Source organism: Protopterus annectens, chromosome 13.part0 (genome assembly GCF_019279795.1).
Source record: "Protopterus annectens isolate FY-2018-M chromosome 13.part0, PAN1.0, whole genome shotgun sequence".
NCBI lineage: Eukaryota > Metazoa > Chordata > Ceratodontiformes > Protopteridae > Protopterus > Protopterus annectens.
The window spans coordinates 936,624,120-936,650,157 of NC_056747.1; the positions used below are offsets into that span (position 1 = coordinate 936,624,120).

General features: G+C 41.9%; 1 protein-coding gene across 1 annotated transcript in view; it reads left to right on the plus strand.

Annotated features, from left to right (window-relative positions):
• Positions 1 to 26,038, plus strand: part of TUBG1 (tubulin gamma 1) — a gene marked incomplete in the record, with an annotated part of 407,143 nt that overhangs the window by 100,291 nt on the left and 280,814 nt on the right. The window contains 2 exon segments of the mRNA XM_044054706.1: positions 23,756 to 23,835; positions 24,357 to 24,483. Coding sequence (XP_043910641.1) covers positions 23,756 to 23,835; positions 24,357 to 24,483 — 207 coding nt within the window.

Here is a 26,038-nt window from a genome sequence, read left to right on the forward strand (position 1 = left end):
ACTCAAGATTCGTTTTAGTACCAAAAAAGACAGGGGACTGGAGACCAATACTGAATCTCAGCAGATTGAACAAATCTGTACAAAAAGAAAAGTTCCGGATGGTGACACTGCATTCCATTTTCCCTTTTCTGGGTTAAGACAATTGGATGTGCTTGATAGATCTTCAGGATGCGTACTACCATATCAAGATGGACAGACGCTCCAGGAGATTTCTTCGCTTCCGGGTAGGGGCCAGTCATTACCAGTTCAGAGCTCTGCCCTTTGGTCTCGCCTCAGCCCCCAGGGTGTTCACCAAGTGTATGGCAGTAGTCATGGCTCACCTGAGGCGTCAAGGATTCCAGGTGTTTCCCTATCTAGATGACTGGTTTCTGACTGCTACCACCAGGCGTCAACTCTTAGAGGCACGGGATTATACAGTCACAAAATGCGCTCAACTAGGCATTACAGTAAATTTCGAAAAATCTGCCTTGTTGCCCTGTCAGTCTCTCACATACATAGGAGCAGAATTAAACACAAAAGAAATGTTTGCAAGATTACCACAGGAAAGAGTTTCCACTATTCGTCATCAAGTGTTAATAATAATGCAGAGCAAAAGGGTTCAAGTCAGACCTGTCCTCCAAGCTCTAGGCTCCATGGCAGCTGCCATTCTTCTTGTCCCATTAGTGCATTTCCACATGTGAGAATCCTTTAGTGGCTTCTTTTCACGCAGTGGTCTTTCCAGGAACTACCCATGTCTCACATGATCCTGATCACAGAAACATGCAAAAGGCACCTTTCTTGGTGGATGGTCTCCCCACTAGTAATTCAGGGCAGACCTTTCATGCAACCCCCTCCGGTAGCCACAGTGACCACGGACGCCTCCCTGATAGGGTGGGGGGGCATTATCTAGGCAGGACAGTCCAAGGCACTTGGCGACCTCACGAGTACCAACTGCATATCAATGTCCTGGAAATGAGAGCAGTTCTCCTAGCGTTGTAAGCCCTTCAAGACTCTCTTCCTTCCAGGACCATTGCAATCCAAACGGACAACATGTCAGTGGTGTGGTACATCAACAAACAGGGCGGGACCAGTTCTTACCCTTGTGTCGAAAAGCACTCAGACTGTGGCAATGGGCGATTTCCTCTCAACGTTTTCTGATAGCAACGCACATCCCTGGGAAGTCCAACATTATAGCAGACAGGCTCAGCAGAGCTATCCTCATGCCTCACGAGTGGTCTCTGAATCAAGAAGTTGCGGATCTTATCTTCCACAAATGGGGACAGCCTTGCTGTGACCTATTTGCCACTCCTCTCAACAACAAATGCAGCAGCTACTTCTCCCTACTTCCTCTTCCAAGTCATATACCCAGAGATGCTCTAGTCCACGATTGGCCTCAGGGACTCCTTTACGCTTTTCCCCCTTTTCCCCTAATTCCAAGACTCATACAGAAAGCAAAATTGTTGGGCTGCGAAATGATCCTCATTACCCCATATTGGCCTCGACAAATATGGTTCCCGTTCCTACACTTCCACCTTCTGGATCAACCGTGGATTCTGGACCCAGTTCCAGATCTTCTGATTCATTAATCAGGCGGGTTGCACCAATCCCTTCAAACTCTCCAGCTCATAGCTTGGTTACTCCACTTCCAACCTTAGCCAGGCTTTCCAATATCTCCCCAGCAGTCCGTGATGATATTGCTTCCTCACATAAGTTTACTACGAGGAAAACGTATGCTAGTAAATGGAAACTGTTTTCTTACTGGGCAGAATCTAGAAATTTGGATCCTTTCTCAGCCCCAGTCCATGAAATTCTTGAATTTCTAGCACAGCTTTTTCAGTCTGGTGCGGCTTCCACTACCATTAGAGTGCAACTAGCTGCCATTTCTAATTTTCATATCGGTATGTTTAATTCTAGCATAATGTCTCATAAGCTCTGCAAGGCCTTTATGAAAGGAACATCTCTTCTTAGACCCCCAGTTATAGATCCTCCCCCTTCTTGGGATCTCAGTTTAGTTTTAGCTTCCTTAATTTTGCCTCCCTTTGAACCGGCAGCATCATGCTCTTTAAAATTTCTTTCTTGGAAGACACTTTTTCTGATTACCATCACTTCAGCTAGACGTGTCTCAGAACTTCAAGCACTGTGTTCGTCCTCCTTACCTGGTGTTTCACAAGGACAGAGTTTCTCTGAGGACCACTCCATCCTTTTATTCCTAAGGTCTGCTCATAGAACAATTTAAATCAATCCATAGATCTCCCAGTTTTCTTTCCTAATCACAGCAACCAGGCAGAATACAAGCTCCACCAATTTGATGTACACAGACAATTGCGTTTTTACCTCCACAGAACTAAGGAACTAAGAAAGTCAGACCAGTTATTTATTTCTTATGCTTTCAACAAACAAGGCCTTCTAGTTTCTAAAGTGACCTTATCCAGATGGTTATCTGATACTATTGCTTTTATTTATCAGTTATGAAATAAAGAGCTACCAGCTAAACCCAAAGGTCATTCCACTAGAGCATTAGCCACCTCTGTAGCTTTTCAGTCTAGGTTGCCCATAGAGTCAATCTGTGCATCTGCCACTTGGGCAAACCCCCACACTTTTATCTCTCATTCCAAGGTAGATATGGTCTCCCGGAGCAGAGCTTCCTTTGGCTCTGCTGTTCTTCAGAGTTTGTTCCAATGAGCCACCCGGGATTTTAGGTGCTAGGGATGCTGTCCCAAACAGCAAGAACGAAGGCGAGATGGACAACTTAACATAAAGAAGTTATGTACCTACCATAATGTTCCATGTTAGTTGTCTTCATCTCGCCTTTCTTCTTGCGTCCCTCCCTCCTTCCCCCTTCGTAGAGGATTGTGAGGAGTTCCCTTTTGTTTACACTGGCTGAGCATCTTTTATTACTTCACATGCCAGGTAATTTAGAACTCTTTCCTTGTTTAGGTGCATTGGACAACCCAGTTTTTAGGAACTGGTTTACTCTACTTATGTCTAGTGTGCGCTATCACAAATGAGATCTGGGTAGCTGACGCTGGGCATGCTGGGATAAGGGGTAGCCTCGAGCCAGTAAACAGCTCTCGAGCTATAGAAGATGGCAGAGTCGGAGCCGAGGATCGGCTCCGAACCCAAACGGCAAGAAGGAAGGTAAGATGAAGACAACTAACATGGAATGTTATGGTAGGTACATAACTTCTTTGTCTTTTTCAAAGACAACCATTCGAGTTCTTTGGTTTGACTAACACCATGACTTCATCTGTCACTCTGAAGCCATCACTCCTCACAATATCCTTTCAAAGTTTAAACATTTTGTGCTGATCAACAAACCTCTTCTTAAATAGAAAATCCAGGTTTAAAAATGTGCATATTCCTAAACTGAACTGTGTCCTGCTCATTGTTGCACTCAGTTTTTCATACCATATAAGAAGTGACACCATTAATGAAATCCTTTGTTTCATCAGCCTGTCTAATAGAGAACATGATTGCATCTCTTTGTTTAGAACTAACTGGCTGCCCATTGTAATAGGCAAAGCTGCATTGTTTCGGACCTTCCTAGTTATCAAATTACTATTGTTTAAATTACCGCCCATCCCTAGTGACAAAACTAAACACTAGAGCTGCATCCTGCTCATTAAGATCAAGAAATATGTGTTTGCGCTCTTGTCAGGACAACTTTCAGTCCTTTTAGTTTGAGAAATGGCATTCCTTAAATGATCCAGCCACGTGAGTATAAATTGGAAGATGTATACCATTTTCAGAGTAAAGATATCTGGACCTGAAGGAACTCTATAATTGCTTTCATGACTACTATTCGTTTTGAATAGTTACAAAGCTCTACTGATGCATATCGCAGGGGATCCTTCATTTATTACTGTGAATATTGTAAAGAATGTTATTTGTATTGTAATCTTTTATGATTGTGGTACAGTCTTCAATTGAAAGGTACAACACTAGTATTACAATGATTTCACCATTGCTGTAACTTATTTGAGCTGGGATGTGTTGTAGTATTGTAAGTAATATGTTAATTAAATCTTTACTGCATGTGTCAGTAATTTGTCTTTTTTTTTGACCATTATGCCCTACCAGTGCTTCACCCCTTGCGTGAGAACTGAGCATGAAGTCATTATACAGGCAGCCGTAAGTTGTTTTTTTTCCCCTTCTTTGTGGCCCTAACTGTGCATCCCTCTTTGGGAGCATCCTGTGCTACCCAAATTGTGTGATCACAAACACCCTCCTGAGATCTGTCATCCGCATGGAATCAAGCACATATCCCCCCCATCTCCATCTTATGGACATTGCGAATGTGCAAGCGACTCATAAGAACTGATGTCCCCCCCCCCCCCCAAAAAAAAAGGATGGGTATGTCATATTAAGCTGCTCACTCTCTCTTTCTGCTCTGCATGGCTGTTCATTGTAATATCAGGATATCCAGATAATAGCTCTCATTTATTGGTGATTAAGCTCAGGTTGTTGTGAAAAAGGATCTTGGGACCAGTCAACCTAACCAGTTAAAATATAACAAGATAAATGTCACTACTAGCACAGGTGTAGAAATATTAGGGGAGGAGAGTAGCGGTGTACAGCCACTTCTGCTGCTGTTACTGTCTGGGGCATAGTGGCAAAAATGGAAGAGGGTAGAGGATAAACAGTTGCTATAATTGGTTACAGGAGCATGCACATGAAATAGTGCACCAATTCTGCCTCTACTGTGGAAAAGATGCAGTTAAATTTCTACACTTAGTGCTACTACTGCTGGAGACATTGTTCTGGATTGTGGGAGCTATGTTGTACATGTACAACTTGAGGTACAAAAGCAGTTGAACGATCCTTGTAGTAATGCAGCTCAAAAATATTTTGTTAAATGTCAACCATGTGTTTTTGAAGTGCACACAGTACAGTAGAAGGAAGTACAACTATGTAGTTAGCTTGTGTGAGGTACATGTGAAATAGATTTTATATATATATATATATATCTGTGTGTGTGAATGTGTATAATATAGTGGCATAGTACCCCCCATATGGAGTAGAGATGGTGGAAGACCTGCTCTCCTCATCTTAAGATGCAAGGAGAAACCATGGCCTGTTTCATTCCCAAGGTATTGCATATGATAGAATGTGGGCAATGCGATCTTAAAGCTTTTACTACTACTACCCCACCCAGAAAAGGGAACGGTGTTTAAATTTGAAAACAGCTGTATGAAATACAGAACGAGGTTGTGTACTGTATGAGAAGCTGGTATAATGTAACAAATCTTTTTGAATGTTTCCTGTCAGAATAGTTTCCTCCTGAGATTGCTGAAAACTAAAGTAGCACTGTTTAGTGTGTCATTGAATTCAGGTGGAAAAGCAGACTTTTTAAATGTGTAGCATAATTCTTGAGTGCTTGAAACAAAATGCAGCTTAGAATTGTCTCTGTGTGCGCCTCTGTCTGTGTGCGCCTCTGTCTGCGGTTCTGGTTCATCAGTTCCTCATTCTGGGTCATCCGTCCTTCTTGGGACCTCTCCTCTTAATTGCCCTGCCCTGGTGCCAAGACTGGGGCTGAACCGAGTGTCTCCAAATTCAGGTGATTCCTTGGGAGTGTTTAGATTCGACATTTGCCGGCTTTAGTTGGCCTGCTTCTGCATCTGACATTGTAGAAAGGATCTTCTGCTGTCAGGAGAGAGTGGTACAGTACAACCGGTGTCCCTCCCTCTTCCACATTGGCTCCTATGACCAGTGCCACTACTTAGCCAGGACAACTCGCCCCAGGTGGCCCCCTGTCTGCTCTCCCTGTAGGACCCCTGGCATCTGCCATTTCCCTGGGGTGGGAAGTTTCAGGTAAGTGGTGGTGCAAGAGGAAGCACCTGGAATCTCCTGAAGAGGATATTAACCTGGAAGGAGGGGAGTCTTCCAAACCCTCCCATGAAGACTCCACTTTTGACTTTTTTGGAGATTCTTCACCAGTGCCTTGGTTGGACTGTTGAAGACTCTCTTCTCTGAAGGAGTTGGTGTTTTTGGAGGCCTTCAACATGGGCCCATCCATGTCCTTGGCAATTCCGCCTCTGGATGCACTTATTGACCTGGTGTCCCAGAGGCATTGAAGGAGCCCAGTAAACTCCTCGTCCCAACTAAGGATCATGTGTACAGGAGTAAGGATCCTACCGTGAATGCACTCATGGTGGTGGTGACCACAAAGTGGGACATTTCAGAGGAGAGTTCTTCAGTTCATCCTCCGAAAAGAGAGTGTTAGGCATTGGACTGCTTAGGGAAGTGTACCTACACCTCCTCCACATTCTCGCTGAGGGCGTTAAAGCTATGTAGCTCACTAGACCAGACTTCAGTGGGACATTGTGTTGGATGTGTCGCATGGTCAAAACACAGCACTCTCCGGTCTCCCGGAGACAATGGAGAGTCAGCTGTCCACCCTGGAATTCATTGCTTACATGTTTGTGTCTGCTTTCCAGTGCATGTGATGGCATGTCCCTGGCAGTTGACACTGGCATAGCTATGCACTGGCACACTTCGATGAGGTCATATGACTTTATGGATTATTTTAAGGTGACTTTAATCAATGCCTTATTCGATGTCTAGTCACTTTGGGCCAGAAGTTACAGACACTTTAACCAGGAGTGGGCAAGACTGAAAGACTGCCACTGGGGTTCATTTTGCTATGAACTATGCTATGCTCTGTCTGTGTGTGTGTCTCTCTGTGTGCCTGTGTGTCTCTGTCTTTGTGTCTTGGGCCTTGCTCACAGTGTTGCTGTTTGCAGCATCTATGCAGATATGTGGCCAAAAAACATTTAAAACCTATTATGTATAGCTCCATATAAGGACTTGCATCTAAAATTCTGCTGTACCTCCTTTTTCATCTTCATCATCTCTTTCCACTTTGATTATAACCTGGTTGAGTAGTGTATATGAACCTTTAAATGCTGAGATCTAAAGTATCCCTTCAAATCAGATGACGTCTCTATAGAACCAGAGATATATATATATATATATATATATATATATATATATATATATATATATATAAAAAACAGGAGAGGACCACATCGAACAGTTGAATCATAGACCAAATTTAATATAAAAAACAAGCGCTTTCACGTGTAACAAAACGCGCTTCTTCAGGTTTTAACCTCCAATGCATTTTAAGACTATATATATATATATATATATATATATATATATATATATATACATATCTAACTCAAGCAGGTTAATAAATTAACAAGTTAATAGAGTTAATTAATTAATTCATTCAATCAGATGAGAGCCAATGAACTCAATAGACTCATAAAGCTGCTCTACTGAAGCTCATGTTTAGAACTTTTAAAACTTCATCTTTAAACTGCATTTTTAAAACTGCCTCTTGAAAGCCACATTTTATGCTATACATTAGACATTTTTGAATTTTGTAACATCACTCTATTAGAATATAAATATATAACATAAAACAAAAACTATACCTGAAATAATTAAAACTGCTACTAATAATATAAAACCTTATACTTTATAATGAAAACAATTCATTCATTTATTTACATACTAATGATAATAATATAATATTAATAATAATGACATTAATATAATAAGTTAAATTATAGCAATATGACAACTTTTTACCTACGTGCAGCTAAAACAGACCTAATGCTAACATATTGATTTAATCCAGGTTCAACATGGGCTTTCATCCTTAGAATCCAGCATAATTCAACTGATTCGAGGTGGTTTAACTTATCCCCCCCGTTTATTAACCCTATCTGTAGAACTCTAAATTTGAAAGCATGATCCAAATATGTACCAATGTGCTTAGCTAATGCATTAGAGACATTTAATTTCCTAATATCATAAATATGGTTGTACATCCTATCTTTAAGTTTTCTGGATGTCATACCTACATAGAATGCTACACATTCTGTACATGTAGCCAAATATATTATGTTTGTGCTGTCACAAGTAGCATGAAATCTAGGTGTAAAAACATAATCAAAAAGAGGGTGTGGAAACTGTTGTTCTTTAACAATATATTTACACACATTGCACTTATTACATGGATATGTACCATTACTTAACATTTGCAATATGTGTGGTGTGTGCATGTGTGTAACAAATATATAAATATATATATATATATATATATATATATATATATATATATATATATATATATAAATATAATTTATTTATTTATTTATTTATTTTATAATGTTTTTATCAGCTCCTGTCACTCATGCAAAGTATATTCCACCTGCAATTTTGAAAATCTAGACATTGGGTATTGCTGTTAGGTGGTTTGGTAGGTTAAAATCTGTTGAAATATAAAATCTTGGTGTCTTTTCACCTGTTTTTTGAATTTGCTCTAATTAACATTAGTAGCATTAACCTGAACAAAGTTGCCTGATGGATTTCCAAGATGGCTGCATACTGATGAACAGCTTATCTTCAGCTTTGAAAACACACTGAGAAACTGCAGCCAGAGATATTGCCCATTTGAATAAAATGTAATTGCTGGTTAGTAAGTATGTTGCCTGGATTCCTACAAAGAAGAAACTGAGAGCCTGAAATAAAGTAATCTAGAAAAGTGAAAAGAAAACCCTGACTGGGAGGAATTCTGCAGGTGTTCAGCAAAAAGCAGGTCAAGCTCCAGCTTTAGTGAAGGACGTGGCATTCGGTAATCTAGAGGAAAATATAAGCTAAGAGCTGATTAAAATAAATGAAAAATTGAAGGAGTATATCAGCTCAAATAATAAAAGCCTGGAGAAAATGTAAGAAGCTTTAAGCAGATGTTAATCGTGTTTTATTGTTGCAGTCATTACAGTTGAGTTATCGTGCTGGCAGGCTACCCGTAGTCGGCCCGAGTTCCAAAGTCTAGGTCCAGCGTCTGTTGCTGTCACCTCTTCCCTGACGTTGGTGCGCCAGGGGTATAAAAGATGCAGCCAACGCCATTTTCTTCAGTCTTTCTTGACGGGCGGTGCCCGAAGCAAAAGCAGTTCGCAAGTGCCGGTCGGCCGACTCCTGAGATTTTCAAAATCGAATTTCAGATCAGAAGTCTTCATTAAAGCCAAGTACCCCACTGGGGAAACTTTTTTCTTGCTCCAGACCGATGTCAGAAAAAGTTAACAACTGTATTTCTTGTGGGAAGCAAATACCTCATAAGGATTTTCATTCTTAGTGTATTCCTTGTCTAGGCCTTGACCACGATGTTGTTAGCCGTCGATTTTGTGCTAGATTTAACCAACGCACTATTAAGCGTCGGTACGATTTTGCCTTTCATTACTTTGGCCGAAGATTCAATTATATAATGCCGTCAGAAGAGCTGACGACCGAAGTTTATAAAAAGCGCAAGGAAAAAGAAAAGGACAGGCATCCGAGGTCCAAACAGACGAGTCTTCTGCTAGGCCTGTCACCAGTTTGCCAGTTCTCAGTGAGGTGCTTTCGCAGCCCCTGACGCCCGCTACCTCAGAGCCACAGGCCGCTTCCGGCTCCCACGTGGAGCCAACTAGGCCACTGGAAACTCAAGGTATTGGACACTCTGAATCTATTCCCTCAGATGGGTCCGGAGCCACTGAGCAGGCTTCGGCTTCTGAGGGTGTTTTCAGACCTACAGTTATATGTAAAGCCAACCTCTGCTTCAAAGCCAAAGACTAGAGCAGCTCTAAGTACAGCATTCTCCTGGACAGACTTCCATGCCTAAAAACAGATGCTTAAAATGGCCGAAGACCTAATTACTTTGATCAGGGGTTGCCATCCCCCTCCTGATAAAAGGCCTAGGCAAGACATAGAATATGAATCTACAGATCAGGTTTCCATTTTCTCTGATTCCTCTTCTGAACATGAATATTCCCTTCCTCCCTATGAGGATTCTGATACTGAAAAATCCATCCCTTCAGCCTCGCCTCCTGAGGATTATTCTTTTGGGGAGACCCTGCATACTATGAGGGAGCATTTTCATTGGGAGAGCCAAGATTACTCTGAATCCAAGAAAAGGCTCAGAGACTTCCTTTTATTAACCCGGCACAGACCCCTTGCTATTCCTCCTGTTTTAGACGTAGATGATGTTTTTACATAGTCCGGTCTATCTCCTGACTCTTTACCACCAGCTCCTGTAAAGCCAGACAGATACTACAGGGTTCCGGATTCACATAAATTTCTTTACACAAACCCTGCTGCTGACCCAGAAACTATTTCTCAGCCTCCCAAGGGGGTCAAGGCTTCCACTGCAAAACAAAACAGTTGTCTCTGATAGGGATTCAAGGGCCCTAGACAGATGGGGAAAAAAAGATTTATACTTCTGCTACCTTGGCTGTAAGAGCTTTAAATGGTCAGTTTCATATGCTTAAATATCAGCAATATCTTATGTCACTGCTTAAACAGAAAATGTTGACAAATTCAGAATGTGCAGACAACAAAGAAATGCAGGATTTAGTGCATGCAGCTGAACAAGTGGGAAAGCATACTTTGCAATGTGGTTTTGATACTCTAGAGGCCTCTTGCAGGGCCACAGTTACAGGTTCTGTCATTAGGAGGCATGCTTCGTTAAAAGAGAAGAATCTGCCTGATCATGTTAAAGCAAAACTATTAGATGCTCCATTACAACATGATACCTTGTTTGGTGTTAAAGCAGAATGGAGGACAAAGCAAAATCTATGCAAACAGTGAAGGATTTCTTACAGGTACAGCCTCCCAGATTTAGCAGGAACTGGCCTACAAAGAATTGTTCCTTTCCAGTGTCAGACAGGCCACAAAGAGGCAGATACAGATGCCCCAGAGGCAGATCACAGCCCCAAGGCTCATACAGGCCTAAACAATGGGGTGCTTCTACCTCCAAAAGTGGAGAGGAAAAATCACAGCCATACAGGAAATTGTCTCATTGACTTTCCCCTGCCAGCACCAAGCACTTATCTTTTGGCAGCTCCTTTGGGGGGAAAACTAGCACTTTTTTCACAAAATTGGCATATGATCACCCAGGACAAATGGGTCTTAAATATCGTATCTCAAGGCTACAGGTTCCACTTTCACACCCTGCCAAGGCCAAACAGTATGCCAGACCTGCCATGCAATCAATGGGTAGAGGCACAAAACCAAGTTTCATACCTCATAGACATGAAGGCCGTACCGTACAGCAAGCACCACAGCAAGAGCAGGGGCAAGGATTTTACTCAAGACTATTCTTGGTACCCAGAAAGGACAAAGCCTGGAGACCAATACTGGACCTGTCTATCCTAAACACATTCCTGGATAATCCAAAATTCAAGATGTTAACTCTGCACAACTGCTGCCCATACTGGGCAAAAAGGCTTGGCTTGTGACTCTAGACCTAAAAGAGGCATACCTGCATGTCCCAATCAGACAATCATGCAAAAGATACCTCAGATTTATAGCTGGCTCAATGCACTACCAGTTCTCTGCACTGCCCTTTGGCTTATCTACTGCGCCCAGGGTCTTCACAAAATGTCTGGCACCAGTAATTGCATTTTGCAGACAGAGGTATACAAATATATCCTTACTTGGACGACTGCCTTATTCAAGCAGAGAACATGGACATTCTACTACAGCATCTGGCATTTGTAAAAAGATTACTAACAGGCCTAGGGTACACAGTAAACGAAAATAAATCAAAAGTCGTACCCTCTGAAGAGATAATATTCCTGGGTGCAAGCTTAAATACAACTGCCCAGATGGTTATCTCACGCCAGACAAACACAGACAACTGACTACTTATTTCAGAATGTTGGCAACAAAGACCCAGTTATCTGCAAGAAATATTCTGCAGGCTTTGGGCTTTATGGCATCCTGCATACTGCTAATTCCATATGCAAGACTGCATATGAGGAAACTTCAGTGGTATCTAAAAAGTGTTTTGACTCAACATTGCCACAGCCTGGAAACAATAATTACCCTCATTCCTTGCCTGCAACAGGAGTTTCGATGGTGGGCAAAAGCCTGTCACCTGAGCAGGGAACAGCCATTCACCTTGCCCACAGCCAGGCAGAAATTGACAACAGATGCATCAGATTATGCCTGGGGGGGGCCCCATATGGCAGGAAGATGTATTCAGGGCACATGGTCCGCAAGTCAAATGCATCTACATGTCAAACAAAAAGAGATGTTAGCTGTTCAGAATGCTCTCACAGCCTTCAAGGATCTACTTCATCCAGGACAACTTCTGATAAAGACTGACAATACTACAGTCATGTGGTACATAAGCGGGGGGGGGTGCATTCCTACCCCCTCTGCAGACTAGCCATGAACTTGTGGGGCACAACTTTGACTTGCCAAGTACATCTGCAAGCCCAATTCCTGCCGGGAAGGATAAATACTCTGGCAGACGAACTAAGCAGAAACCTAATGGATCCCCACAAGTGGAAATTGGATCCACAGGTCTTCAGCATGATAACAAGGAACTGGGGATGCCTGGACATAGACTTATTTGCCTCTCCTCACAACTGCCAACTACAGACATTCTGCACAGGGACTTATCCCAAGCAAGCATGGAAAGTGGATGCTCTATCTTTCAGCTGGAAAAACTTAACCGTATATGCCTTTCCGCCTTTGCCTTTCCTCCCCAAGGTACTCCTCAAGGCCAGACAAGAGAAGCCAAAAATGATACTGATTGCCCCAGACTGGCCCCGCTAATACTGTGGTACCCAATCCTAAGGAGCTTGTCTCAATGCCCAGCTTGGACATTACCTCAAATTCCTCACTTACTGACCCAACAAGATGGTCAGATACTGCACAGCCAACTCAGGACCTTAAACCTGGCAGCATGACAGATAATGTAACCATTCAAGACTCCCCTTTCTAAAGCAGTGATGGATGTTATTTTGGAGGCCAGGAGGCCTAGCACCAGAAAATCTTATGCAGAAAAATGGAAGAGATTCTGTGCTTGGAACCAGGCACGAGGTATTGACACGACTGTTCCAAATATTCCTCAAATTTTCAATACCTAACTGAGATGCTGGATAAAGGTCTTTCCTTTTCATCAATTAAAATTCATGCCTCTGCCATTTCAGCTCATTACAATACAGAGCCACCAATTTTTTCTCATCCATTACTAAGGCAGTACCTCAGAGGGGCCAAAAACATAAGACCTCCAAGGAGAGCACCAGTACCTGCATGGGACCTCAACTATGTCTTGGGAAAACTCGCACTGCCTACGTTTGAGCCAGCCTCTGCAGCTGATATAAAATTCTTATCCTGGAAAACAGCTCTGCTCCTAGCAATAACCTCTGCTAGACAAGTTTCAGAGTTACAGGCACTCATGGCTGTGGAACCTTTTATAATCTTCCATCCTGACAGGGTTTCTCTAAGGACAAACCCTACATTTATGCCTAAGGTAGTGTCCAGTGTGGCCCTTTACCAAACAGTTAATTTGCCTACCTTTTACCCAAACCCACAGAATAAGGGTGAGAGACTTCTGCATTCTTTGGACATTCACAGACAGCTATGCTTCTTCTTGGACAGAACCAAAGCTTTCAGAAAGACTGAACAACTTCTAGTGGCATATGCTGCAGGATCACAAGGAAAGCCCATCTTCAAACAGACTATTTCAAAGTGGATAGGCCACTGCATTCGTTTCTGCTATTCACAGCATGGCAAATCAGTGCCTAAGGGCATTGGGCCACATTCAACTAGAGCAGCAGCCACGTCAGCAGCCTTCCTCAGAGGAGTACCAACCAAAGACATTTTAGAGGCTGCAACTTGGAGTTCAGTGCATACTTTTACAAAGCACTATCACTTACCTCTCTACTCTAAATCCAGGGCAGGCTTTGCCACTGCAGTTCTGCAGGGCCTGATAGCCGCTCCTAATCCTATTTAGCCCCAGCCGCCCAACCTTAGCTTTGGAATTCAACCCAATTGTAATGACTGCAACAGTGAAACACGATGAACATAGTACAGTTGTGTACCTACCATAAATGTAGATGTTAGAGTGTATTCACTGTTGCAGTCCAAGTTACCCTCCCTCCATCCCCCTTTTCCTTGCTGGGACTTATCTGTACTTCTCTATTCTATACAACCTATGTGGTGTATTTGCTTGTAGATGAAGGAAAAGTTTTTTTGTGTATGCATGCTTATTGGCATAATTTAGCCTACCATTTTAGGGGCACCTGACATCTGGGGCAAGAAAAACTGAAGAAAATGGCGTCTGCTGCATCTTTTATACCCCTGGCGCACTGACATCAGGGAGGAGGCGACAGCAACTGACGCCGGAGCTAGACATTGGAACTCAGGCCGACTGCGGGTGCAGGATAACCCAATTGTAATGACTGCAACAGTGAATACACTCTAACATCTACATTTATGGTAGGTACACAACTGTACTATATCCAAATGAGCTGATAAAACTGCAAAAATCAGATGTCAAATTGAAGAAAAGGCTGGCTGAGTATGATTTTGCTCAAGTAGAGATGTTTCAAAAAATGGTTGAATGGGGGCAGCATTTAAGGAATGGGTAGCGGAAGTTCTCTGCGAGTTATTAGGGAAGATGGGAAGTACTCCAGAAGTTGTAGCTAGTGAGTGAAATAAAATGAAAATAGAGTTTAAAAACAGGGTAGAAATGAGATCTGTTTAAAAAGTAATGAGAATTATTTGGAGGGGCTAACAAAATTTAACGTATTACAAAATAAAGGGACTGTCGCAGAACAATTGGTGGTGCAGTTGCAGAGTGCTAAAGAAGAAATAAGGGAGTACCTGGATAATATGCATGAGTTTAGAAAGATTGTTAAGCAACTGTTTTTTGATAACTCCAGAGTACAGAAGCATTTGGTAAAACGAGTTGGACAACAAAGTAGAAAGGGTTTTGCTAAAAATTAGGGAGCCTATAACAAGAATAATAACCAGATATCCTGTACAGGTACTAGAGATATGAAAAATTGTTTTAAAGCAGAGAAGTGGGGAAAAAAAACAAAAACAAAAAAAAACAAGAATAAAAATATTTGATATGACAAGGTTAGAGGAAGATGAGACTCCACTAATAGTTAAGACAGGAGGAGATGACAGAAAAATGGTGGTGTATAACCAATCTACAGGAAAGCCTCCAGAAATAGATGATATTCCAATGGATGTTTGGAAGGAAGAGAGAAATGTCTGGAAGGTTTTTCTTTAACAGTATTTTAAAATGAGGGGAGGCACCAACATCCTGGAAAAAAGCTGTGATGGCTGAAATATCTAAAGTCGGTAAAGACACATATAATTCAGCGTCATACAGACCCATTTTGGTTCTAAATGTTTGTTTATAATGGCTAAAAGAATGGCATAGGTGATGCCATAATTAATAGATATGGACCAGTGTGTTTTTTTTGGAGGGGAGACAAATGTGATATTAATGGAGTGATGATCCAGAGGGAAGCAGCATGTAAGAATACCAATGTTATTGGTAAGCCTTGATTCAGAGAAAGCATTTGACAGAATAAGCTGGAATTTTGAGAAGGACAATGGAAGCATTTGCATTTCCTGATGCAGTAGAGATTATTTAGAAGGATCAAAGTGGGAGGTTTCCTCTGTGATAAGTTGCCAGAACTCCTCTTTCCACTTTATTTGCGTTCTATTTAAAACCATTGACAAAGAAAAGGGGCTCAGAAATTCAAGGATATAATCTGTATGATGTTCAAGAAAAGTTAGCTTTGTTTGCAGATATTTTGTACATGATGAAACCAGATAAGAACACCTCGATGTTGTGGAATATTCTGAGACACTTCTGGGTATTTTTGGAATATAAACTTAATAAAGATAAAACTACACATGAACTGGTCTAATCCATATTTATGGCGACATGATAAAATGAAGTATTTGAGTATGGATTAAAAAGGATTCAGTTATGGCAGCTAAGGATATGTTTGAAGAGACCAACAAAAAGCTAATATAAAATCTGAGAAACTGGAAACTCTTGCCTATGGTTATGATAGTAATATAAAACACAGTAAATTATAAATAAATGTTTAGTACCTTTTGTTTTATACACAGGTCAGGTATATTTTTATCAACCAGATAAAATTGTCTATAATTCCAGAGTGGAGGATGGTGTCGAAAACCATGGCGAGATCTAGATAGGCTGTGTGAACCACCTTACCCTCCTCTACGGCTTTGATGACAACCACCTTACCCTCATCTACGGCTTTGGTGAGCGATCAGGTTTAGGAGACCTGATCTGCCTTTTACAAACCCGAACTGGGTAGAGTCCAGAGTTTGGAGATTACCAATGTCATTGTTTATAAGTTCCATGATGATACGCTCCATAGCCTTGCAGACCAGGCTCGTCAGGCTAATGGGGCAGTAGATGTTCTTTGTGTTTCACTGTTGCAGTCATTGCATTTGGGTATTCCTGCTGGCAGGTTGCCCTCAGCCGGCCTGAATTCCAAAGTCCTGGGTCCTGTGTCGGCGGCTGTTGCCCCTTCTCTGACGTCGGGTCGTCAGGGGTATAAAAGATGCGGCCGACGCCATTTTCTTTAGTCTTTCTTGCCATGTGGTGCCCGAAGCAGAAGCAGTTCGCAAGTGCAGGTCTGCCGACTCCTGAGATTTTCGTGTTTGAGTTTCAGATCCGAAGTCTTCAAAGTACCTTGTTGGGGAAACTTTTTTCTTGCCCCAGACCGATGTCAGAAAAAATAAATAATTGTATTTCTTGTGGAAAGCAAACATCTCATAAGGACTTTCATTCTTACAGTATTCCTTGCCTAGGCCCTGATCACACCGTTTCTGGTTGTCGGTTTTGTGCTAGATTTAACCAACGCACTATTAAGCGTCTGTATGATTTTGCTTTAAACTATTTTGGACGCCGGTTTAATTATCCAGAAATGTCGTAAGATAGCCATCTGACTACCGGAGTTCACAAAGAAAAGGAGAGAGAGAGAGAGACAACCGAGGCCCAAAACCACTGACTAAGCTTCTCCTAAGCCAGTCGCCGGTTCTCAGTGAGGCGCTTTTGCAGCCCCTGATGCCCACTACTTTAGAGTCGCAGGCCACTACCGACTCCCACGTGGAGTCAGCCATGCCGCTGGAAACTCGAGGTATTGGAGCCTTGAATACTGTTCCTTCAGATGGGCCGGAGCCGCTGAGCAGGCACCGGCTTCTGAGGGTGTATTCATACCTAAACATCTTTACATTAAACCAACCTCAGCTTCAAAGGCAAAGACTAAAGCACCTTCTAAAGCAAAGAAACAAACTCTAGAGCCACGTGGACAGGCCTGTATGCCCAAAAAACAGATGCTCAAAATGGCCGAAGACTTAATTACCTTGATCAGGGGTTCCCATCCCCCGCCTGATAAGAGGCCTAGGCAGGTGACTGACTATGACTGACTATGAATCTTCAGATCCGGTTTCTATTTCTTCTGATCAGGAATATCCCCCCCCCCCATGATGATTCTGATGCTGAAGAATCTATACCTTCAGCTTCTCCTCCAGAGGACTATTCTTGTGGGGAAACCTTGCATACCATGAGAGAGCATTTCCACTGGGAGAGCAAAGATTTTTCAGAATCTAAAAAGAGGCTCAGGGATTTCCTTTTACTACCTCAACACAGGCCACTAGCCATTCCCCCTGTGTTCGATATTGTAGATGATGTGTTTTTGGAGTCTAGTCTTACCCCTGACTCTTTACCTCCAGCTCCTGTTAAGCCTGACAGATTTTACAGGGTCACTGACTCTCATAAATTCCTTTTTAAAAACCCTGCTGCAGACCCAGAAACTATTTCACAGGGTCCCAGAGGAGTTGAGGCTTCCGCTGCAAAAACCCTACCCCCTCTGACAGATTCTAGGGCACTGGATAGATGGGGGAAAAAAGGTTTACACATCTGCTACCTTGGCTATAAGGGCCTTAAACTGTCAGTTTCATATGCTCAAATATCAGCAACTTGTCATGGCATTGCTTAAACAGAAAATGTTATTAAACTCTGAGTGTGCAGAAAACAAGGAAATGCGGGATTTATTGCATGCAGCTGAACAAGTTAGAAAGCATACATTGCAATGTGGTTTTGATTCTTTGGAGGCCTCCTGCAGGGCCGCAGTTACTAGTTCTGTAATTAGGAGGCATGCTTGGTTAAAGGAACAAAATCTGCCTGATCATGTCAAAGTTAAATTATTAGATGCACCTTTACAGCATGATTCTTTGTTTGGTGTTAAGGCAGAGGAGGTGTTAAAGAAAATGGAGGATAAAGCTAAATCTATGCAAACTGTCAAAGATTTTTTACAAGTACAGCCACCTAGGTTTAGTAGACACTGGCCTACAAAGAATTGGTCCTTTTCTTTGTCAGACAGACCTCAAAGGGGCAGATCCAGATGCCCTTGAGGCAGATCCCAGGCGCAAGGTTCCTACAGGTCAAGGCAATGGGGTGCTTCTACCTCCAAATAGGAGAAGACAAATCACAACCATACAGGAAACCATCCCAATGACTTCCCCCTGCCTGCACCAAGCACTTATCTCCTGGCAGCACCCTTAGGGGGAAAATTAGCACTTTTTTCTCAAAATTGGCACATAACCCAGGACAAGTGGGTTCTAAATATCGTGTCACAAGGGTACAAGTTCCATTTCCATACCCTGCCAAAGGCAAACGGCTGGCCAGATCTGCCAAAAAATCAATGGGCAGAGGCACAAAAACAAGTCTCATCCCTCATGGACATGGGGGCCATTCAACAAGTACCAAAGCAAGAGCAGGGACAAGGATTTTACTCAAGACTGTTCTTGGTACCCAGAAAGGACAAGGCCTCTGGAGACCAGTACTGGACCTATCTATTCTGAACACATTCCTGGATATACCAAAATTCAAGATGATGACTTTGCAGCAGCTTCTGCCCATGCTGGGCAAGAACGCTTGGCTGGTGACTCTAGACCTAAAAGAGGCATACCTGCATGTCCCAATCAGACAGTTATGTAGAAGATACCTCAGATTCAAGGCTGGCACAATGCATTACCAATTGTCTGCACTGCCCTTTGGCTTATCTACTGTGCCCAGGGTCTTTACAAAGTGCCTGGCACCAATAATTGCATTCTGCAGACAGAGGAATACAAATATATCCTTACTTGGACGACTGTCTCATTCATGCAGAGAACAAGGGCATTCTTCTACAGCATCTAGCGTTTGTGAAAAGACTTCTAACATGCCTAGGGTACACAGTCAACGAAAAGAAATCAAAACTAGTACCCTCTCAAGAGGTAATATTCCTGGGTGCAAGCTAAAATACAACTGCCCAGATGGCTTATCTCACACCAGACAAACAAAGGCAACTGACTACCTATTTCAAAATGTTGGCAACAAAGGCCCAGTTATCTGCAAGAAAAATTCTGCAGGCTTTGGGCTTCATGGCATCCTGCATCCTACTAATTCCATATGCAAGACTGCATATGAGGAAACTTCAATGGTACCTAAAAAGTGTTTGGACTCAACATTGCCACAGCCTGGAAACAATGATTACTCTCATTTCCTGCCTACAACAGGAGTTTCGATGGTGGGCAAAGGCTTGTCACCAAAACAAGGGACAGCCATTCACATTACCACCAGCCAGGCGGACACTAACAACGGATGCATCAGATTATGCCTGGGGGGCCCACATGGCAGGAATATGCATTCAGGGTGCATGGTCCTCAACCCAAATGTATGTACATATCAATCAAAAAGAGATGCTAGCTGTTCAGAATGCCCTGACAGCCTTCAAGGACCTACTTCATCTGGGACAACTACTGATAAAGACAGACAACACCATGGTCATGTGGTATATAAACAAGCAGGGGGGGCATACATTCTTACCCCCTTTGCAGACTAGCCATGAAATTGTGGGACACAGCTCTGACTTACCACGTACATCTGCAGGCACAATTCCTGCCAGGAAGGAAAAATACTCTGGCAGACGAACTAAGCAGAAACCTCATGGATCCCCAAGAGTGGCAGCTGGATCCACAAGTCTTCAGCATGTTAACAAGGAAATGGGGATGCCCGGACATAGATCTATTTGCCTCCCCTCACAACTACCAACTAAAAAGATTTTGCACAAAGACTTATCACAAACAAGCATGGAAAGTGGACGCCCTATCAGTATATGCCTTCCCCCCACTGCCTCTCCTCCCCAAGGTACTCCTAAAGGTCAGACAGGAGAGGCCAAAAATGATACTGATTGCCCCAGTCTGGTTTCCAATCCCAAAGAACTTGTCTCAATGCCCAGCTTAGACCTTACCTCAAATACCTCATCTACTGTCCCAGCAAAACAATCAGATCCTGCACAACCAACTCAGGACTTTAAACCTGGCAGCATGGCGGATAATGTAGTCATACAAAACACACCTCTCAGTAAAGCTGTGATGGATGTCATTTTGGAGGCCAGAAGGCCTAGTACTAGAAAATCTTATGCTGGAAAATGGAAGAGATTATGTGCTTGGAACCAGACACAAGGAACTGATACAGCTGTGCCAAATATTCCTCAGATTTTGCAATACTTAACTGAGTTGCTGGACAAAGACCTATCTTTTTCATCTATTAAAATTCATGCCTCTGCTATTTCGGCTCATTACAATACAGAGCCACCAATCTTTTCTCATCCCTTATTAAAACAGTACCTCAGAGGAGCCAAAAATTTAAGGCCTCCAAGGAGATCACCAGTGCCTGCATGGGACCTCAACTATGTCTTGGAAATACTCACCCTGCCTCCTTTTGAGCAAGCTGCTACTGCTGATATAGTTTTCATCCTGGAAAACAGCTCTGCTCCTAGCAATAACTTATGCAAGACAAGTTTCAGAGCTACAGGCACTCATGGCTGTGGAACCTTTTATTATTTTTTTATCCAGACAGGGTCTCTGAGGCAAACCCAACATTTATGCCTAAGGTGGTGTCCAGTGTGGCTCTTAACCAAACTATTCATCTGCCAACTCTTTATCCAAACCCACAGAACAAGGGGGAGAGAATTCTGCATTCTTTGGACATACACAGACAGCTTAGATTCTACTTGGACAGAACCAAAGTTTTCAGAAAGACAGAGCAATTACTAGTGGCATATGCTGCAGGATCACAAGGAAAGACTATCTCAAAGCAGACTGTTTCAAAGTGGATAGGCCACTGCATTCGTTTCTGCTACTTACACCATGGCAATCCAGTGCCTAAGGGCATTAGGCCACATTCAACCAGAGCTGCAGCCACTTCAGCAGCGTTTCTCAGGGGAGTACAAACCAAGGGCAATTTAGAGGCTGCCTCTTGGAGTTCAGTTCACACTTTTACAAAGCACTATCATCTGCCACTAAATCCAGGGCAGGCTTTGCCACTGCAGTTCTGCAGGGCCTCATAGCTGCTCCTAATGCTTTTTAGCTCCAGCCTCCCATCCATATCTTTGGGACTCCCAAATGTAATGACTGCAACAGTGAAACACAAAGAACATAGTACAGTTGTGTACACTTACCAAAAATGTAGATGTTCGAGTGTATTCACTGTTGCAGTCCAGGCTACCCACCCGCCATCCCCCTTTCTTCGAATGGAACCTATGTGGTGTATTTGCTTGTAGATGAAGGTAAAGTTTATATTGCTGCATGTATTTATATATTTATAAATTTTGGCTACCCTTTTAGGGGGCACCTGACATCTGGGACAAGAAAAACTAAAGAAAATGGCGTTGGCCGCATCTTTTATACCCCTGGCGACCTGACGTCAGGGAAGGGGTGACAGCAGCCGATGCAGGACCCAAGACTTTGGAATTCAGGCTGGCTGAGGGCAACCTGCTAGCAGGATTACCCAAATGTAATGACTGCAACAGTGAATAAACTCTAACATCTACATTTATGGTAAGTGTACACAACTGTACTTTCCCGGGGTACATGTTGGCTCCCCCTTTGTGGCGTGGGATAACCGTTGCTGTGGCCATTCAGTGGGCACAAAGCCTGAGGTGAGGCTATGATTGAACATGGTACTTAGGTGGGGTACCAGTTCGTTCTGTAGTTCATGTAGAGCGCAGCCAGGGATTTTGTCGGGTCCCATGGATGCTGTGTGTTTGGCTTTGGAGTGTGTTTTTTACCTGTGCAGCTGTGATTACATATACTTTGCATTCTTCCGGTATAGAGATGGGCCCTTTAGGGGATGAGAGAGGGGTAATGTTAGCACTGAACCTATTTGCCAGGATGTTGGCAATATCAGTTGGTTCTGTATATTTAGTGCCATTGTGCTTTAACTCAGAGCAGATCTTGCCATTGAGATGCTTGACATAGCTATAGAATGCTTTGTGGTTGTCTTTAGAATCAGTGGCGATTTTGTTTTCGTAACTAGCTTTGGAGGATTTTGAGAGATCTCACTTGTGTTATGGCGTGATCAGAGTCTGTTCTGTATTTACATATGAAGTTATCATTTAGTCGATGTTAAAGAAATGCCAGTGAAGTAATAAGGATTCTGTAGAGATCAAGAAAAATGTGTATAATTAAAAAAAAAAAATGTGTGTATTTATATGGGGATTTGTGACTATAATTTTATTGTGTTTGAGGAATACATGACAACATGTAAATGGAACTTGGTAGTAAGACTTGCATCCAAATACGAGGAAGTGAGACTGGACTGGGGCTGGGTTGAATTTTCTTCTATTAACAATGTAAAAAAAAAAAGTCAAAAGTAACTGTCATTTTAGATCTACACAAGTGCAGATTAAATGAGAGTCCATGCAATCCGCTCATGTGACAGACTTAAAAGAAATCGCATACATAATTTAAAACGGCATATAATGCTACTACCACTGCCTTATAAATAGTCTCTACAATAATTCCTAGAAACACACGCTTGTTAAGATACTAAAGATACACATCTAGTAACAAAGTTCAAACAAGCAATAATGCCTGACAGGGTGTGTGTTAATGTGTAATTAGTGCCCGCACGGGGATGTGATTGGGCCCGATACCACAGGCATTTTGTAATTTGTAAGTTATTGTATTTTGTTTTACTTTTGTAATGTGCATAGTACCCCTCGGTGGTGGTGGTGGGATAGCGTTGTCGCCTCACAGTAAGACGCTGTCCGGTTCGATTCTCAGCTAGAGCGTCTTCTGCGTGGAGACATGCGTGAATGGGCGTACCCTCGTTGAAGGTTGTGCGTCAGGCCTGGCAAGCTGGTACATAAAAAATCAACTGCCAATCATTAGCGGACTGGAGTTCTGCTGTGGCGACCCCTAACCGGGAAAAGCCGAAAGACGCAAACAAACAATGTGCATAGTTAATGCAATGTTCTAATTTGCTTTATTTTGTAATAATTTCACTCTGTGTTGAGTGCACACCCATATATATGTGCATGCATACACTTCACCTCAAAATACACAATGATACTATTTGTTTAATGAGTTAGCTTGTGCAGTATACATATAATTTTGTGGCTATACATATTTTTTGTACTTTTTAATATATTGCCTAGTGTCCTGGTTGCGGCTGAAAGTGGACTTTGGACCAACCTATAGTCTGTTAACAGATAAAACCCATGCCTTTTAAATTTTGGTAATGATGTGTTTTAATGTGTATGCTAACTGTGTAAAAAAAAAAAAAAAAAAAAAAAAAAAGGAAAATTTTGGGAAAGGAATGCATGCTGTTTCAGTAATAGAGCTTGGATACAAAATTACATGTTCTCAGAAGCTTGGTCAGATTTCAGGCAGTTTAAAATGCACGTGCACATCAGGAGAGTGTAGGACAACACTCATTGTGATGTAGATGCTAGTGTCAGCCACCAGGGATTGGGTAGGGCATTTATAGAAATAACCCATTAGCTGCCTGTTGTAGGGTCACACTACATATAGCTGTTGCCCCACTGATGGGGAAGAATGGACAGTATAGCATTGGCTTGATTTATATATTGTTCATTCTTTTTAGGGATTTGTTCTGTGTCACTCTATTGCTGGTGGAACAGGTTCTGGTCTGGGCTCCTATCTTTTAGAAAAGTTAAATGACAGGTAAGTGTGTTTGTAAATGTATCCGTTTATTTAATTCACGTACTACTTTTGTGCTAGACTTTTCATCTGACAGTGAAAAATAGTGTCAACGTGCTACCTGTGCCACTAACAGATAATTTGTCAAAATTGCATGGGTACAGTCTTTAGGCATAATCTAACCTTATTTTTCTTTTGTTGGGTTTTGACAGCACTGTGAAGTGTTTAGGCCTAGGCTAATACACTGATATTTAATTTTCTTCATAAGTTGAATTTTGAAGTAAATAGCTTGTTCGCATCCCTGAGTTAAATGCATAAAGTGCTTTGATTAATGTGAAATTTGTCCTTGATAGTTTATCAGATATATCTTGCTTTATTTTTGTTTGTCAGATAGGAAAAAGTGCATGAATACAATACCAGGTTTAAGTAGGTGTTTGTTCGTCTGCTGTATTATAGCTGCTAATACATTTTTAAGTTAAGTGAAAGCTTGCTGTAGTTGATTTAGCACCTAACTTAAAGCAGTTATTTTGTGTAATTCCTGTCAGATACCCAAAGAAGCTAGTCCAGACATATTCTGTCTTTCCTAATCAGGATGAGATGAGTGATGTGGTGGTTCAACCATACAACTCCCTACTGACCCTGAAGAGGCTGACTCAGAATGCAGATTGTGTGGTAAGAACTTGCCCATATCTGTCTCGTTTTTATTGTCTTGTCAGGGTGGGTTGTATTGAAATTTAAACTGATTGGTGAAAGGTGATTCATTCATCTACAACAATAAAGTGAAAATTGTATCCTTAAAAGCTGCTGAGGCTGCAAAGAAAACTGCAGAATTATGCAGAGTTCCATTTACATACCATTGTATAGTCTTTATCTTTTTGATATTTAATACTTTCGAATTACCAGCATGTTACATTTTTCTTCACAAACAGCTTTATGCTCTGTAATAAATGACCATTTATTGTAACAAAAACATGCTGTGTTGTCCTAACAGTGTATTCACTGTATTCCATTTGAAGATACTCTGTCTATAACCACTGTTCGAGATGTCATCATATGTTTACTGTAATGTTTGTCTTGTTAAAAAAGCAGTATCTAACGATGTTACGAAGTAAAGGATAGGGTAATGTGCTCATATAAGGGGCTATCTTGCCCGAGCCACATAGTTCTCTCTACTGAGATACTGTTAAGCAAGATTAAGTGAGCTTCAGTAAAGTCCAAAGAGATCACGAAGTTACATGGCTGCATAAAGACCATGTTAACTTTGTAGTTAATACTTGACTGCCATATATTTTGGTGTATGGCACATACGCTAGAACCTAACAAAATGTGCAGAGAGATAATTGCTGAAATGTATAACAAAGTGCATCTTTAAATATAGTTAAAAATGAAAGGCAGATGACAAAATTTTGCAGTATCTGTTTAATAGAGGTTTAGTATGTTTTTAGAACTGCTGAACAAACTATGGTATGCTTCTAAGACTGTGCAGAATAGAAGTTTACCAAAAATAAATAAATTAAAAAATAAAATTCCAAATTTTCTTTAAAAGCAGATTCTCATTTCTCATACCTTTCACTGTACATTCCAACTCAAGGTCACTACAGTTCAAGAACAAGAATATCCCACTTTGAAAATCTGTGCAGCCCATCAGTCTTTGAGTTGATCTGCAGACAACCATACGAGTTTTATTTCATCTGTTTTCCTTGTTTCTTTGAGCGTAAATGACCCTTGTATGTTGGGCTGCACAGGCTGTTGGAGGTACCACTCTTCATCCCACAGCATATGAGTTTAAGAAATATGTGGTATTCTTTAGACATGTAGCTTATTGTACATGGAGAAGAATATTTTGGTGACTTGGAAACTCCTTGATAGGCCATAGGTTGAATTAATTTTCTCTACCAGTTACTGACTGTTGAGCAAAACTTGAAATCCTGTATTCAAGGACTTCCACACACCCATGCCAGTACTTGACATGAAGTAACACACCGTTGTATAAGCTTGCGCATCCCTCAAGTCCACCAGTTTTGCCACTTTCACTTTTTGGATTGTGGACATTGTTTTTGGAAAGTCCTGCAGTTACATGTTCAAACACCATTACACTGTCATTGTGGCCTTTGGGTTAGCAAAGCCAAGTTCCAAAATGGCATTCCCTTTTTGTCTCTAGGAGAAGCACAGTGTTAATTGCTGCCAGTTGATGGTGCAGAAGGGGGATGTTTTTGCCAACTTGTCA